The sequence below is a fragment of the Zingiber officinale genome, chromosome 5A, assembly GCF_018446385.1.
Source record: "Zingiber officinale cultivar Zhangliang chromosome 5A, Zo_v1.1, whole genome shotgun sequence".
In the NCBI taxonomy this organism is placed as follows: Eukaryota; Viridiplantae; Streptophyta; class Magnoliopsida; order Zingiberales; family Zingiberaceae; genus Zingiber; species Zingiber officinale.
The window spans coordinates 130479500-130494961 of NC_055994.1; the positions used below are offsets into that span (position 1 = coordinate 130479500).

Consider the following 15462-nt stretch of genomic DNA (forward strand, 5'->3'; position numbering starts at 1 on the left):
CTGCATCTACAATAATAGCTATGATTTTATAGTTGTTACACATGTTACAGTAGTTACGATTTTATATCTGCCATAACACATACTTAACTTATTTGAAAATATTCACGTTGTAACAGTTATGATTTTGTAGCTATTACAATACATATTTAGAGGGTGTTTGATTGGTGGGTTTGGGAATAGGGGAATATAATGATAGTAAAAGATAGTTTTTGGATTGTGTGTTTGGAAATGATAATTTGAGAATGATTTCTAGATTTATGAGAATCAACCCAACCAATATAACCAGGTGGGTTTCATTTCTATTCCAATTCTCATCCCACCTTATTATCAAATTCATACCCATAGTCATTCATTTAACTAAACACCCTTATAATAGCTATAATTTCATAACTACTATAATTTATATTTAATCGTACTCACTTAGTATTCATGTTATAGTGGCTACTAAATTATAACTATACAACATGTATAATAATGATAATTTCATAGTTTTTATTATTTATCTAATCTATTTAAAATTTAGATAGGAGATTTAAACATGGGAATATGGGATAATAATAAAAACCATTTTAAATAATAAAAATATGAGAATGCACACCTTTTTTAAATTAAAAAGTAAAGTGGGCCTCCATTTTGAATAAGACTGTACCTTTTTTTATTAAAAAGGTAAAGTGGGCCTGCCGGTATAAATTTGATCCCCAAAATTCTATTTTATGTGCATCAACGTTTACAAAAGACAATATTAATTTGACTACCACATTAAAGAACACCAATTGATTATTATTTAAGCGTGAATCAAATATGAATCAAGTTTACACTTTGGCTAATCACTAATCTATTAGAGCAACCCGCTGTCATAAGGCACTCCTGCCTGCGGCAACCAGTTGTCTCCCAGAATGAAGTTGCTCACCGTGAAATTGGCCGCGTCGCCTTCGCTAATCACATGGAATCCCGGCCACGTAACCCGGTCGGCCGTGCCGGCGCTGGGCCCGGTGTTGCCGAACTCCCCATAGTACAACGTATCCAGCGCAAAGTTGCCGTTCCACGGCAGCCAACCTGCCGGGTCGACCAACGCGTCCACGAACGACTCCGCGATCACCGTCCTCGAGTAGAGCCTCCACGGCCGGCCGAGGTACGTCCTCGTCGAGCCGCCTCCGGCGGCAAGGTCGTCGGCAGCGAGAAATCTGTATGAAAATATATATAAATTGATTCCTTTGGGTCGATCGGCTTAATCAAGTGATTCAGTTTAACCACCTGCAGGACAGCATCGAGGTGCCGGTGTTCTGGTTGGGGTCGCTCCGGCCCTGGGCGGTGACGGTGTTGCTCTGCCCGGGTCGCGGCAGGCGGGAGTAGACGTTGCAGCTCTGGAAGACCACCGCGGCGTTGCCGAAGATGTAGTCGACGGTGCCGTAGATGTCGCACTCGCGGTAGAATTGCCGCATCGAGTGCGTGTAGAGCGTGTCTTGGTAGCCCTCGAAGCTGCAGAGGTAGAAGGTGGAGAGATCGGCCCCGTTCCGGACTGCGACGGCCTGACCCTTGGCCGGACCGGCCGTGTTCTGGAAGGTCATGTTGATGGCCACGAACCCTTGTCCCACCACCGCTACAGAGGCAGAACAGAGGAATTCGAACATTAAGTATCTAAATGAAGAAGGAATCAATCAATGGCGAATTCTTTGATTTCGATCCACATACCGAAGGATGAGGAGTTAAAGGTAGTCCCACCGTCAACCACATTGTGGCTACCGGTGACGACGGTGCGGTTGATACCCTCGCCGATCATCATCAAGTACGTTTTGCGCTTCCCGACGACGACGTACTCCTGGTAGACGCCGGCGGCGACGTATATCAAGTAGTAACCGTTGGTGGTCCCGTCGAGGTTACTGGGTGCCGAGTTGACGGCGTCGGTGATGGTGGTGTAGTTCCCCGTTCCATCTTGGCTCACCGCCACAACATCGTACACCAAAACGGTGTCCGTGACGGTCTGGAGCAGCCGCCGGCCGCTCCACCTCTCGAACAGCTCTCTTTTCGGGGCCGACATCCTCAGGGGTATCCGGCGATCGCCGTCAACCTTAGCTTCATGGAAGAGCAGCCCTCTGCGGTGCGGGATGAGTTTTGAGGCAGAGTGGTTTCCCTTGCTGCGCCCCCTGTTCTTCCAAGCCTTGTTGAAGAGCGCCAGCGACATGCCGTAGAGCTTCGTGCCGTTGGAGATGGGAACCGCGAGGCCGTTCTTGACGGACCACGCCCCCGCGGTCGCCTGCAGTCCGTCGGAGCAGGTCTGCTGGTTGGTCACCAGCGCGGAGAGCAGGGTCTGAAGCTTCTCCGCCTGAGGGTCGAGCAGCGTGTCGGTGTAGTTCAATGCAGCCCCGGCCGAAGTCAGGAAGTCGATGTTGAGGCTCGAGAGGAGCTGGCAATCCTGGAGGGCCAAGACGGCGGTCGGAGACAACGCCGAGTGCCCGGCGAGGTAGCGGCCGACCAAGTCGAAAAACTTGCGGGCGTCCGAGAGGGACTTGGCCAGAGAGAACCGGCCGTAGTCATAGAGGCTACCTCGCCGCGGGAGCACACTCCTGCAGAACTTGGGATCGACGGAGGAGTTGCAAGCGACGGAAGGGTCGACGGGGGCGGCAGAAGGAGGGACGGCGCCATCGGAGTGCGTCGGAGCGAGCAGGAAGAGGAAGGAGCAGAGGAAGAGTACGGCAACGAAGGTGGTAGAAGCCATGAACGGATTCTTATGCTAACTCACAATTGATGGCGGTGATGGTGAAATTATACTTATATATATATATACACATTAACGGTCAAAGGCTTAAAGGCATTAATGATCCAGGAAGAGTCTTGTTTGCATTCAATTAGGCAGAGGAATAAGTTTGTTAAAGGTCAATAAATTGACTTTAGGTGACATAAAGCGCGGAGCATTGACTAAGACGTAGGCCACTGGCCACCGACGCAGTCAAGGAATGCAGCGTCCGACGGCAAATCCAGCGGAGCGATCATGTCCCAGCCCAACACGCTTATCCTCTTGGGGTTAAACCGGATCTGCGGGCGAAGTGTTGATTTCCCAACTTCGTGAACCGGTCGAATTCGATCGCCCATCTGATCTGATTAATAAGAGTTAGGCATCGTTTGATGAACACAGCTAAGTAAACTGGCCCGACCCGCCGGCGGAGTTTGACTTTGACTTTGACTTGTTTATTCGGGAATCGATGGGCTTAAGACAAAGAGATGGATCATCAAATGAGTTTGTGAGTTTCAGAAAGTCATGCATTAGGCCATGATTTTGACTTCCTATTTCTTCCGTGACTAGGATCATCCACCAACTCAACCTCAAGCTACCATTGATTTTTTTTTTTTAATTCAGATGTCGACTTCCATCTTCATTCAGATTTATCTATCTAAATTTAAAATATAATTTATTTATATTGAGAGATGACCCATCAATTTAATATTCTTAGATAAGCTATTGATTAAAAAAAAATTATTTGTTAATTTATCAAATTTAAATTCAATCCTTAAATATCTAAGAAATTAAGAAAATACTCTACTATTATATATCCTTTTTTACTCCCTTTTGAAGTATAAAATAAAGATTATTTTGGACAAAGGGATTACAACTCAGAGCAATTTCATCAAAAGATTCAAAACTGAATCAAAACTACTTCGAAGTAGGATTGTCTTGGGACAATGTTAATCAAAGTTCTATCTTAGAATAATTTTATCAAAACAAGCTATTGTTTTTATATGATATAATTTTATACAAAATAATTCCAAAATGGAATGGAGGCATAATTTTTCTATTTTAATAAATTGTAAAAGAGGCTCGAGGATATCAGCTTGAGTAAGCAAAATTAGTGGTAATCCAAAACCACGAATGAGATATCCTCTCGTTTACCATCTCTTCACTCAATCGTTCCATGTAGTCAAGGGAGAGAATGATTGATTCTTCTGTTCCCATCAAAGTAAACGCACGGTTGGTTCTTTTCCACCGGCGTCGCATTCGGATATTGAATTGGGCTTTAATGAACCCGACAACTCGGTCAGGCCTCTCATTTGGGCCTAATCCGTATATTGAATTGGGCTTTCATTGGGCCGAGCAGGAAGCTTCTAGATTCTTCGCCCATCTTCCTTCGTCGTATCGAAACCTCTCCTTCTTAAACCCGCTCGCCCTTACCTTATCCCTTCGGTCTCACAGCTGTCGCTGCCCACTGTTCTTCCTCTCCTCTCTCCGATGGCCTCCGCCAACGCTGTCTCCACCGCCTCCATCTTCCGCTCCTCGCCGCGTCAGGAGTGTCTGAGGAGGAGATGGACCCATGGACAAGGGTCCGATGCCCGCCGGAAGCTCGTCGTTCGAGCCATGGCGAAAGACATCGCCTTTGATCAGAGCTCCAGGTCGTCTCTCCAGGCCGGCGTTGAGAAGCTAGCCAATGCTGTTGGTGTTACTCTCGGGCCTAGAGGTATTATTTTTACGAGTGACCCTTCGATCCTTCGCTAGATGTCTCTTTGAGTATTCTGTGCATTTGTAGTTGTTGTTCATTGATTTTTGGATTAAAAAATCTCTCGGATCTATGTTTGTTCTACGAGAGGAAAATTAGGTATAATTCTCGCTAATGATATGGTTACCCGCATGAGCCTTTTGTTTCCACTCATTATATGCTTGAATTTATGGTTTATTTTGATGTACACTCTCGTGATAGGAGCTAATGCCAAGCCTAATATGTCTAAACATATGAACTTTAGGGAGAAATGTCGTGTTAGATGAGTATGGAGCTCCAAAAGTTGTCAATGACGGCGTAACTATTGCCCGTGCCATCGAGCTTGCAGATCCAATGGAAAATGCAGGCGCAGCTTTGATTCGCGAGGTATGAACCTAAATCTGCTGCTTTTTGTTGTTTACTCTATAGAAGGGTGAGTCATACAGTGTTTTTATCTTTGAAATGAAGGTTGCTAGTAAGACAAATGACTCGGCTGGTGATGGCACCACAACTGCATCAGTTCTTGCACGAGAAATCATCAAGTTAGGTTTATTGAGTGTTACCTCTGGTGCAAATCCTGTGTCCATCAAGAAGGGAATTGATAAGACTGTCAATGGTCTAGTTGAAGAGCTTGAGAAGAAAGCCCGACCTGTCAAGGGACGTGCTGATATCAAAGGTAGAATGTGTTCAATGCACAAACCATGTAACTTGCTGAACTCTTGAAAGATTTTAATATATTTGTTGAATATATGGTCTCTGCTACTGCAGCTGTTGCAACAATCTCAGCTGGTAATGATGAGTTCATAGGAACTATGATTGCTGATGCAATTGATAAAGTTGGTCCAGATGGTGTGCTATCTATTGAGTCTTCATCCTCATTCGAAACTACTGTCGAAGTTGAAGAAGGGATGGAGGTTTGACTAAATTGAATTTACTTGTGTTTTAGTTGCTCTAACCTACAATCTCGAGCAGCTTCTGAAGACTCACTGCCTTTTTGGAATGTGCAGATTGACCGAGGCTATATCTCTCCGCAATTCGTCACAAATCCTGAGAAACTGCTCGTTGAGTTTGAAAATGCAAAAGTTTTAGTGACTGACCAAAAGATTTCAACAATAAAGGAAATTGTACCTTTATTGGAGAAGACCACTCAAATGAGAGCTCCTCTTCTCATTATTGCAGAGGATATCACTGGTGAGGCCCTAGCAACTTTAGTTGTGAATAAGCTTCGGGGTATTCTGAATGTGGCTGCAATCAAAGCTCCTGGATTTGGTGAAAGAAGGAAGGCTCTTCTTCAAGATATTGCCATTGTTACAGGTACTCTTAATTTGCTTGTTCAATCGCTATTTGTGAGCTTCTTCTACATTTTAAGTCGTTGCTTATTATAAAGTTGCACAAGCTGAACTAACACATATCATCATCCATGATGGGAACTGATCTGTAATTTCCATTGTATGAATGGCATTCTGATTGTAATTAGAGGTCCAGTGACTAAAACTTTATTTAATAACATAATTTTTGTCACCCAGATGGTCAGCTTACAAAGTTTCATGTAAACTGACCAAATTGATTTGTTCACTTGGGTTCACAAAGTCATTTACTCTTTGCATATCCGATCAAATTGACCTATTTGAATAACTCTCTTTGTTTGATACACTGTTTATTGATCTAGACCTCTATGTTTTTTGGCGTCACAATCAATCATGTCTTTCGGAGCTTGCTGGTGGACTAGTGATTTCTTCTTCTTTTTTTTTTTTTTAAATTCAGATATCCAGACCAGTGATTTCTTGATGCTTGTTAAAATTGCAATAAACTATACCTTAAAGTGATTCATTTTCAAGTGAAAAAAATTTCTTCTGAGGCTATTGATCAACATTTTGTATGTAGGAGCTGAATTCCAAGCCAAAGATCTTGGCCTGTTGATCGAGAATGTATCGGTCGAACAACTTGGCACAGCAAGGAAGATTACAATCGCCCAGAGCTCCACCACTTTGATTGCTGAGGCAGCATCTAAGGATGAAATCCAGGCTAGAATAGCCCAATTAAAGAAAGAACTTGCAGAGACCGACTCAATTTATGATTCTGAGAAGCTAGCGGAGAGAATTGCCAAACTTTCTGGCGGTGTGGCAGTTGTGAAGGTAGGCGCTGCAACTGAGACAGAGCTTGAAGACCGCAAACTGAGAGTAGAGGATGCCAAAAATGCCACATTTGCGGCCATAGAGGAGGGAATCGTTCCTGGTGGAGGCGCTGCCCTGGTTCACCTCTCCACTCTTGTGCCCGCCATCAAAGACCAGATCGATGATGCAGATGAGCGCATTGGAGCCGACATTGTTCAAAAGGTGACCAATATTGCATCAGTGATATGGCTTTCAAATTGCAACTCTGTTGCCTGACCTATATGATTGAACAGGCACTGGTAGCTCCGGCAGCCTTGATCGCACACAATGCAGGCGTGGAAGGAGAGGTGGTGGTCGAGAAAATCAAGGACAAGGAATGGGAGATCGGCTACAATGCCATGACTGACGAGTATGAAAACTTGGTGGAATCTGGAGTTATCGACCCGGCCAAGGTTACAAGATGCGGTCTGCAAAATGCTGCGTCGGTCGCCGGAATGGTGTTGACGACGCAGGCGATTGTGGTGGAGAAGCCGAAGCCAAAAGCTCCCGTCGCTGAGCCAGCGGAAGGGAGCCTAATGGTTTAAGCATTCTTACGTAGGAACGTTTTGGGCAATTTGGCAGAGTGATACTTTCGAACGATTCTAGATGCAAATGTTGTGCTTTCTGCATTGATCTGTTTTTGATCACTATTGTTTAGGACTCTGATTAGAGCAGTTATGTTTGCAAATTCAAGCTCATGAACTATTAAAAAAAAACAAAGGAAGTGGTCAGAAAATCGACAGATTGTATCAGTGTTTTCGTCTACGTGTTCAATTTAATCACCTCAAAAATCTAAAATTTTCTGGCCAAGAAAAGAGAACTATGCAGTTAGTAAAACGCAGGAATGGATGATTTCGAATTCAAAAGGGATCATGGTCGCTCTTCTTCCTTCGCATCTGCCTCGTCCTTTTCTCGGCGTCGTCGAGGTGCGGCGAAGTAGAGCTGCTGCTGCTGCTTCTATTTCTACCGCTTCTACGTCGGCCGCCCTTCCAGATCTAAAGAAATGGGGAGCACGCCTTTGCTCCAAATCCCTCAACCTCGCCTTCACCGGCGCGCTCGCTCTCGGATTTGCCCTAGGCGGTAACCTCTCCCCATCTCTCCTCTGGATTCCTCCGTTTCTCCATTTCATAGGGAAAGGATCACTCACCAAGCGATCGGTGTGTGCAGGAGTTGGGATTGCCGATGCCAAAGTTGGAGTTAACAGGCCTGAGATGCTTCCGAAGGAGTTCAGTCCTGTCATTGATGTTGCTGGGTTTCTCTCTGCAAGCCAGGTATAGTTTTCTTGTTATTGATGTTGCAGAATTCGACCTTCAGAATACCATACTCCTGATCACCTTGAGGAAGAGCTTTGTTTTGTTACACAACTTCAGACACTGAGAACTCAGTTCTTTGAATTTGTTTTCTTCTTTCATAGGAAAGACAGCTTTGTCAAGAAATAGCAGATCTGGAGAAGGACACAGGTGTTAAGCTAAGAATTCTTGCACAGAATTATCCTGAAACACCAGGTGTGAATTTTTATACATGTTTATACTACAACTCTTCAGAACATGTAAAACATCTGGCCTCATACATTTTGCTTGTTTTTTTTTCTTGCAGGAGCAGCTGTTAAGGAATTCTGGAAAGTTGATGATCAAACTATTGTATTTGTTGCTGATCCAACTTTCGGTAAGCATAATTCTTATTTTATGGTCATGCATTAGGTTGAATAGGCTGATTGTGGACTATTTATTCATGGATCCACAGTGAATATAATATGCCTTACTGGTTACTAAAAGTGTAAAAGAATTTGCTACATTGGAAAACTTAAAGATTGCTTTCTCAAGTGAAGGAAAAGTACATTGGCTTGAATCAAATAACTCCTTTATCTCATTTTGCCTTGTAACTAGCATTATTTGCACCAATTTTACAATCCTCTTTTCATCATAAAATGATCATTCTTTAGTTGGAGCTTTTGGAATGTCCAAAGGTTCCCCAGGATTTTGGAATTGGCCTTGATTATGCCAGTCATATACTCCTACATAAACTGCATTAAATAGGAGAATCTGCTGTTCATTTGTAACTTGTAAGTATTCCATGCTCTTCATGAACCTGCTGTTTCCTGTGTATGGGCATTGGCAGGAAACATGTTGCACTTTAACGTTGGAGCTTCAGTTGATCTGGACGTGCCTCGAAGCTTTTGGAGTCGCGTGGCCGGAAAGTATGGCAACATGTTCTATTGGAAAGAAAAAGTAAGCTGCAAAACCAGTTGCTCTTAAATCTCTCTTTACATCCATAAAAACATTCCTTATTTTCAGCGCATTGGTTTCTTTCTTAAAACCTCAAATCTATCTTTCATCCTACAAGTTCTTACAATATTTTCTCAATATCAGAAACCTCTTTGATGGATACATGCACTTTAGTTCTTCTGTGACAAATACGAAGCGGCTAGGATTTAGAAGTTCCCTCAGGTTTTACCTTAGGAATCACAGGAAGATGCTTTATGTAATGCTTCAATTTTTTCAGTAGATGTGAAATGATCATTCAATCTTTATTAACTCTCACTCGATAATAAAAATGCACCTTTCGATAGTTAGAATCCTGTTCCGGCAAATGTTTTACTTGCAAAACAAGTGCAATGTGTTTGTAACATAGTTGAAGCTTCCTATTTCTTATTTTGTCTGCCAGGGGGAAGATGCATCTATAGAAGCTGCAGTAGTGGCTATTTCGAGTTGCCTCAGAGAATCAACAGGACCCAGTAACTGCCTGGAGGTAAACTGAAGCTTTCTTAGTAGGAGTTACGAAGGCGAAATTGCACCATTATTTCTTAGAGATCGACTGAGCCCGACCGTCAATGACAAATGAATTCTTCTTCACATTCGTTTGTGTTCGACTTGCTGATGCTGATGACCAAACAAGCCATGAACTTCTCTACCATCTCTGAGCATGCTTTCAATGGTGAAGTCTTGTCTTAAACTGATCGTAGTGGAGGAGATTGCAAAAGGATCATTGTGTTTTTTGTTTTCCTGTCTAAAGTTATTTCGGTTAATTCAGCAAAATGCTCGATAAATCTTATAAAATAAAATATAATCTAAAGATAAAAAAGTGAAATAAAATAAAATAAACACCATTTGAAATTATTCCAAGAAGCGTGTTGGAAGTTTTAGATAACAAGTTTTGATGTAGCGAATTATTAATATTTGCAATTGAGGAGAGTTGAACAATTTTAAAATTACAAATAAATTCTTTTTAAAGTTATCAGATGTTTTAGGCAATTAATTATGTCTTATTAATATTTAATTATGTCGGTTTTAGTTGTTAACAATTAACGTTCTAATGAGGTTTGCACGGGCAGGCCAATACGCTCGCGCGACGCGTACTTGGTTTCGGTTTTTCCACGCTCCAGCGCGCTTCGCCCTCCCCCTTTCTCTCTCTTTCTCCTCGCTCTATCGCTCCGCTTTTATCTTCAATCTTATGTTGCATCCTCCGCTTTACTCCAAGAGGAGTAGACATGGCGACGGTTCCTGCTTTCCACAGCCACGCTATCTCTAGTATTGTTGTTCAAGGGAGGTCTGCTTTACCTGTTTTCTCCGCGGCGAAGACAGAGAGGAAGGGGAGAGGAAGACTGAGGGTGGTGGGCGAGCAATGCGAGGAGGTAGCTGAATCGAGAGCCAAAGGAAGAAGTGGGGAGATTCTGTTGTTCTCCATTGCTCCTTATCCTCTTCTCCTCGCGTCTGCGCTTCCTGGAGGTATCTAGTTTGCTCACCACGTTGCTTTCCTGTTGTTTTTTTCCCCGAAGACCTGAAAATTGAAAGTTTTGACGAAATAAGAGGATTTCAATCTCTGTCTTAGCAAAGATTAGCCTTTTATGTTTTTTTTAAGGAAAATGATTTGAGCGACCTAGGTTGTTCGCTCAGCCCTTCGCTAACTATGAATTAGCCAGATAATACACGACTTGAATCATTGAATGAGTGCAGTCAAAGAGAAAGATCTGCAGGAAAAATGGACAGACTCTAGCCTTTTTTGCTACAACTTTGCCATGTGTTTCACATAGTAGCTGGACAGACTCTGATCTTTTTGTGAATCTATGGAAGTAGAGTATTATTACTTTAGGATTACAATTTACAAAAAAGTAACCGTGCTAATTGGTAAAGAAATCAAATTCAAACTATTTGATAGATATTTAGTAATAAGAAATTCCATCAAAATATAAGTTTGTTGATTAACTGTGATATTTTGTTATTTTTCATATATGGCTAACTAAATTATTCTGCAGAAAAGTGATATTTATTTTGTGAAACCTTTTGTATGTTCATGCGGTAATATACTTTCTTCAGTTCTCTGTTTTGAGCTTGTAATAATATCAAAGCATTCCTATATGATAACATCTAAAACAGCTGCAGCAGTAAGATCTATCTTTGAGCCATTTGTTGAACTAGTGAAGACATGGAACCTTCCTGAATGGCTTGTCCACTGGGGTCATCCGGGAAATATGGTTAGTCTTTTACACTGTCTTTAGGGAATTTGGCATTTCTTCTGTTTTGGATCTCATAATAAACATGATAACTGCCTTTATTGTTTATTCTATGCTTGATGAAAGTAAATGTAGAATTTCCTTCTTTTGAAGGTGCCCACTAACTCAATTGGTAAAATAATGATTTTGGAAATTGCTGCCGAGGTCGTGGCTTCGAATCACTCCTTCACCATTTAGGAGGGTGTCTCACTTGCTTTCTCTTAGTTTTTCTTGAGTTAAAAAACAAGATAAAAAAGGTCCATCTGTTAATACGATAGCATAAATTACGAAAGAAAATCGAGAACCATGAATATTCATGATTGCATAGGTAACCACTCCCACCTAGCTGATGACTAGATAAGAAACTATTTAAGGTTACGATTGTAAATAACTCCATATCATGATATTGAAACGGATTAAACAAGGAAATGAAAATGCAACATTGAAACATATATGATTCTATAGGTATTTTTTTCTCCTTACTCCTAGTATAACAATGTAGTGTACATGTATGCGCAGTAAATATTCACATATTTTATATTATAGTGGCCAGTGGAAATTTCGTCACCATTGCTCAGAAATGTGGAGCATTAGGTATTTACAGCTGTAGATTTCTATAAGTTGCCAGACAAACAAAGATGTGGAAATTTCAGTAGGGCAAAGATCCCTACTGGCATTGAACAAAAATCAAGTTAATTACATCGACATCCATAGATGTGTTTAGATGGTTTCATAAGAACTTTTACAAAGAGTTATGCTTGAGCTAGAAGCCAGAGATGCTGAACATTTTAGGTTAATTAGCACTGGAAAAATAGCCAGTTCAATTGAGAAACAAAATCTCTGAAGTTTCAATTTCCCTGTTTCAATCTGACAGAACTGTCAACTCCATTAAACAGCCAATGGAAAACTTTGTGACTGTAATTATCATCTTAATTTTATTTATTGGTGCAAAATGATGCTCTTAATTTGCTTAGAGATTCCTGAATGATCTTGGAACTAGTTTTACACTCTTCTCACTGGATTGAATTTTAAATCATCGATCCTACAATTGCTCAAGGTGATAAATAAGAGGAATATTTTCATGTTTGTTCAACTAAAAATGCATTATATGATATCCAAAATTTGAACTCCACATTTCTAATTCATTGAAATTGAAAGAGTAGTCTGCATTATTTTTCAATAACAAAGACTAATATATTTTCTCTCCTAATATTATTACTGCAAAATATCATAGTGAAGCCGTAGATGTGCTTAGGTAGTTAGATATCCAAAGGGGTGAATACAGTATCCAAATAATCTTTTTCCGTATCATGTTTCTTGTTGTTTTTGTAATCATACAAAATTTCATACTTTCTATTCCAGTCACTATGTGTTGAGACTTCTCCTGAATCTAGTTATGGAGTATGATATTTGGAAGACTTTTAGATATTAAAGCCCTACTTTGTACAGATTGTATTATCAGTTTAACAGTCTCTACTTTCTACTTGTAATTCTGCAGGCAGTTGTTCTTTTTGCAATGGGCGGTTATGGAACATATCTTGGATTTAGAATTAGATTATCAAAAGATACAGTGAGTTATCCTATTATCATCTGAGTGATTATTGTAAAGTATTAATATTTTTCTGAAACTTATTTTAAGCAGGAACTCTATGTTTAATGTTTGCTAGTTCATTATTGATTTGTTTTTTTCATGTTAATCTAAATAAGACACTGTTTTAGTTGACCAATGTGCATATCGTCTGAAGTTTTACATTAATGTACTATGTAGTAGCTGAAGAGCAAGATGGATTCAGTAGATTATTAATGACTCTTGGTAGAACACATAGATCAAGCAAGATGGCAGATCTGATCAAATCAGTAGCTGTGTTTAACTGATTCATCTAGCTACTACTTAAAAGCCATTTTAAAAATTTACGTTGATAAATTATAGCTTTTGGAATATATCAGGTATTATTACTGAACGCTTTTTACTTATCAACTTAATTGTCAAAGGAGGAAAAGGCCAAGGCCAAGGACCTGCATCCAAAGCTCCTAGGAGGCATGTTTTTCTTCTTTGCTCTTGGTGCTACTGGTGGAATAACTGCTTTATTGACTTCTAATAAACCAATTTTCGAGAGGTAACTCTTGTAACTTATCAGTCACCTTAGTAAAGATTTTATTTTGATGTTGTCACCCCAGAGCAGTTAAGATGGTAACCACGAGATAGAATTGCTGAATCACCATGGGTCCAATCCTGGCAAGCCTGTGCCCTACTCCCTCCTAATGGTGTAGGGCAGTCATTGGGGGGCTGTCAGGGTGACGGATTTTACCTTTTGTTGAGATTACGATGTTAGCACATTATTTTTGGGCCTTCTTTCTTCATTTGTTGCTCATGACATTGATCTAGTATATATTGGATAAAAGGGTTGGTCTTAGTTGATATAGCTGACTGCTTTTTCTGTGTGTGTGTGTCCAGCCCTCATGCTGTTAGTGGATTTCTCGGTCTGGTGCTCTTGACAGTTCAGTCTCTACTGCCGACCTTATTTGAGGTAGACTCAACTTCATCATTGAGAAACAACTTGATTCTTGCCAGTAACCAACTCAAAGTCCAGATATAAGATATATCTTTATTTATTCTTAGCTGAAAATATCTTCAAATTTGCTTACTGCTATGGTTGAAAATAATTCTGATACTCATGTAACTCAACACTTGGCAACTTGGATCAATTCAATTTCTCACAATAAATGATCATAATCATCCCAAAGCAGCCTACCCATTTTAGTTGGGTTCATTCTGATAGTGTCCCTGAAAATGCTAACTGTGATCATTAATGTCCTCATCATTTATCCCTGAACAAGTTTACTTTCTTAGCATCAAGTGGATGTCTAAACTACTCATTTTTGTTCAATCTGATAAACAGACAGTAGAAATACACATCAGAAGGAATATATTCTTACAAAACCCAACTATAAGCTCCAACTTAAATCTTTTTATTTTTTTATCTGGACACAGGAGAGTCCAGGCATGAGGACAGTACATGGTCTTCTTGGTAGCAGTATCATGACACTTTTTCTCCTACATGCAGCATTAGGACTTCAACTTGGCCTCAGCTTTTAGAACTATGTATTTGTATTGGTACCGACTATTTCAGTAAAAGAGCATATTTGATAGATGTTCATGTACTCAAAAGTTGTGTTTGAAATTATGTAAAGGATCATAATTGAAATTTTTAAAAAGTTCTTAAAGCAGGAAAAGTCTTATCATTTCAGTAACTCATTACTCTTGTTTGTTCTAAGAACAGCCTGAATTATTTGAAGTGTGAGTTGTTCTCTCATTAGGAAATGGCGTTCTCTCTTTAGCTAATCATTGACACTTCCTTTGTGACTCCTACTTTGTCACTTCAAGATTAGTAGATTATTGAAACGTAAATAAATAGTAAAATTGTAGTATATCGTAACAAAAGGCGAATACACTCGTCCCTAGTGTCCCCGTTAATCTATCTCAGGGCTAACACAGAGGAGGTAAATTACGGGCGATTACTAACTTTTGGAATAGTGATAGCACATAAGGGAGGTATTTATCTCGACTTTGTCGAGATTCGAACCCCAGATCTTATGGTGGCAACACCTCATGCGCTAGCCACTAGACCTATTCGAAGGGACAAAATTATAGCATATCATTGTGGTAAAAGGCAAATACGCTCGCCCCCAGCGCCCCCGCCAATTCATCCCAAGGTCAACACGGAGGAGGTAAATCACGAGTGACTACTAACCTTTGGAATAGTGACTAGCACATAAGGGAGGTATTTACCTCGACTTTGTTGAGATTCGAATCCTAGATCTCATTATGATAACATCTTATGCGCTAGCCACTAGATCCATCCGAAGGGACAAAATTATAGTATATCATGCATTTTGCAAACCTTGCCATTAGAATTACAAAGATAAAAGTAAGTGTTAAATGCTATTAAATCGATAATATTATAGAAATTAAATTATTCCATTTTTTATATTATTATAAGTATATTATTGTTCTATTATTCAATTTCTATTTCATTACTAATTATTTAATAATAAAAAACATTTTAGTGGACTTGCATATGTTGTTATAAAAATTGGGTCAAATGACAAACCTTCTAAGCTAGGTCATATTTTTTTTTTAAAAAAATATAATTCTATATGACCTAAAATTAATTAAATCTTTGAAAAAAAAAAGTAAATTTCATAATATAAAAATTTATTAAAATTAATCTGTAACAATTATTTACGTTTTCAAATTATATAACAAGATAGGAGTGAGATCGAAGATCAATTAAATCCAACTAATCCATTTACGAAGTTGGATTTAATTAATTTGAAAATTTCTTTTTAAAAA

At 40.0% G+C, this 15462-nt stretch overlaps 4 protein-coding genes across 5 annotated transcripts; 3 read left to right on the forward strand and 1 right to left on the reverse strand.

The window, feature by feature from the left end:
- Positions 1-695: 695 nt before the first annotated feature.
- LOC121983242 (pectinesterase-like) lies at positions 696-2759 on the reverse strand. Its single transcript, XM_042536194.1, has 3 exons — positions 1693-2759; positions 1255-1600; positions 696-1184 (listed from the first exon to the last, which is right to left on the reverse strand). Exons 1-3 carry the CDS (start codon positions 2714-2716, stop codon positions 839-841), a joined length of 1716 nt encoding a protein of 571 aa, XP_042392128.1. The 5' UTR covers positions 2717-2759; the 3' UTR covers positions 696-838.
- A 1401-nt stretch (positions 2760-4160) lies between these two features.
- LOC121981794 (ruBisCO large subunit-binding protein subunit alpha) lies at positions 4161-7398 on the forward strand. Its single transcript, XM_042534517.1, has 7 exons — positions 4161-4448; positions 4732-4853; positions 4935-5142; positions 5235-5380; positions 5474-5780; positions 6351-6802; positions 6874-7398. Exons 1-7 carry the CDS (start codon positions 4223-4225, stop codon positions 7162-7164), a joined length of 1752 nt encoding a protein of 583 aa, XP_042390451.1. The 5' UTR covers positions 4161-4222; the 3' UTR covers positions 7165-7398.
- Positions 7399-7467: 69 nt separating this feature from the next.
- On the forward strand, positions 7468-9674 carry LOC121981796 (thylakoid lumenal 15.0 kDa protein 2, chloroplastic-like). Its single transcript, XM_042534520.1, has 6 exons — positions 7468-7699; positions 7787-7890; positions 8034-8124; positions 8216-8284; positions 8738-8847; positions 9284-9674. Exons 1-6 carry the CDS (start codon positions 7468-7470, stop codon positions 9374-9376), a joined length of 699 nt encoding a protein of 232 aa, XP_042390454.1. The 3' UTR covers positions 9377-9674.
- A 251-nt stretch (positions 9675-9925) lies between these two features.
- Positions 9926-14360, forward strand: LOC121981795. Of its 2 annotated transcripts, none has more exons than XM_042534519.1 (6): positions 9926-10344; positions 11002-11090; positions 12607-12678; positions 13101-13225; positions 13564-13636; positions 14101-14360. In XM_042534519.1, the coding sequence occupies exons 1-6, from the start codon at positions 10107-10109 to the stop codon at positions 14203-14205; spliced, it is 702 nt and encodes a 233-aa protein (XP_042390453.1). In that variant the 5' UTR covers positions 9926-10106; the 3' UTR covers positions 14206-14360. The 2 variants fall into 2 exon arrangements, with proteins under 2 accessions (XP_042390453.1, XP_042390452.1); XM_042534518.1 differs by having other exon boundaries at positions 9927-10344; positions 10993-11090.
- Positions 14361-15462: the final 1102 nt, after the last annotated feature.

Bases quoted from the DNA above. Each gene is read 5' to 3' on its own strand.
- LOC121981794 (XM_042534517.1), top strand. From the start codon at position 4,223: ATGGCCTCCGCCAACGCTGTCTCCACCGCCTCCATCTTCCGCTCCTCG. The intron at 4,449-4,731 runs GTATTATTTTTA...TATGAACTTTAG, and splicing joins TGTTACTCTCGGGCCTAGAG to GGAGAAATGTCGTGTTAGAT. The intron at 5,781-6,350 runs GTACTCTTAATT...TTTTGTATGTAG, and splicing joins AGATATTGCCATTGTTACAG to GAGCTGAATTCCAAGCCAAA.
- LOC121981795 (XM_042534518.1), top strand. From the start codon at position 10,107: ATGGCGACGGTTCCTGCTTTCCACAGCCACGCTATCTCTAGTATTGTT. The intron at 11,091-12,606 runs GTTAGTCTTTTA...GTAATTCTGCAG, and splicing joins GGGGTCATCCGGGAAATATG to GCAGTTGTTCTTTTTGCAAT. The intron at 12,679-13,100 runs GTGAGTTATCCT...TAATTGTCAAAG, and splicing joins TTAGATTATCAAAAGATACA to GAGGAAAAGGCCAAGGCCAA.
- LOC121983242 (XM_042536194.1), bottom strand. From the start codon at position 2,716: ATGGCTTCTACCACCTTCGTTGCCGTACTCTTCCTCTGCTCCTTCCTC. The intron at 1,601-1,692 runs GTATGTGGATCG...CTGCCTCTGTAG, and splicing joins CTTTAACTCCTCATCCTTCG to CGGTGGTGGGACAAGGGTTC. The intron at 1,185-1,254 runs GTGGTTAAACTG...ATTTTCATACAG, and splicing joins ACCTCGATGCTGTCCTGCAG to ATTTCTCGCTGCCGACGACC.
- LOC121981796 (XM_042534520.1), top strand. From the start codon at position 7,468: ATGATTTCGAATTCAAAAGGGATCATGGTCGCTCTTCTTCCTTCGCAT. The intron at 7,891-8,033 runs GTATAGTTTTCT...CTTCTTTCATAG, and splicing joins GGTTTCTCTCTGCAAGCCAG to GAAAGACAGCTTTGTCAAGA. The intron at 8,125-8,215 runs GTGTGAATTTTT...TTTTTCTTGCAG, and splicing joins GAATTATCCTGAAACACCAG to GAGCAGCTGTTAAGGAATTC.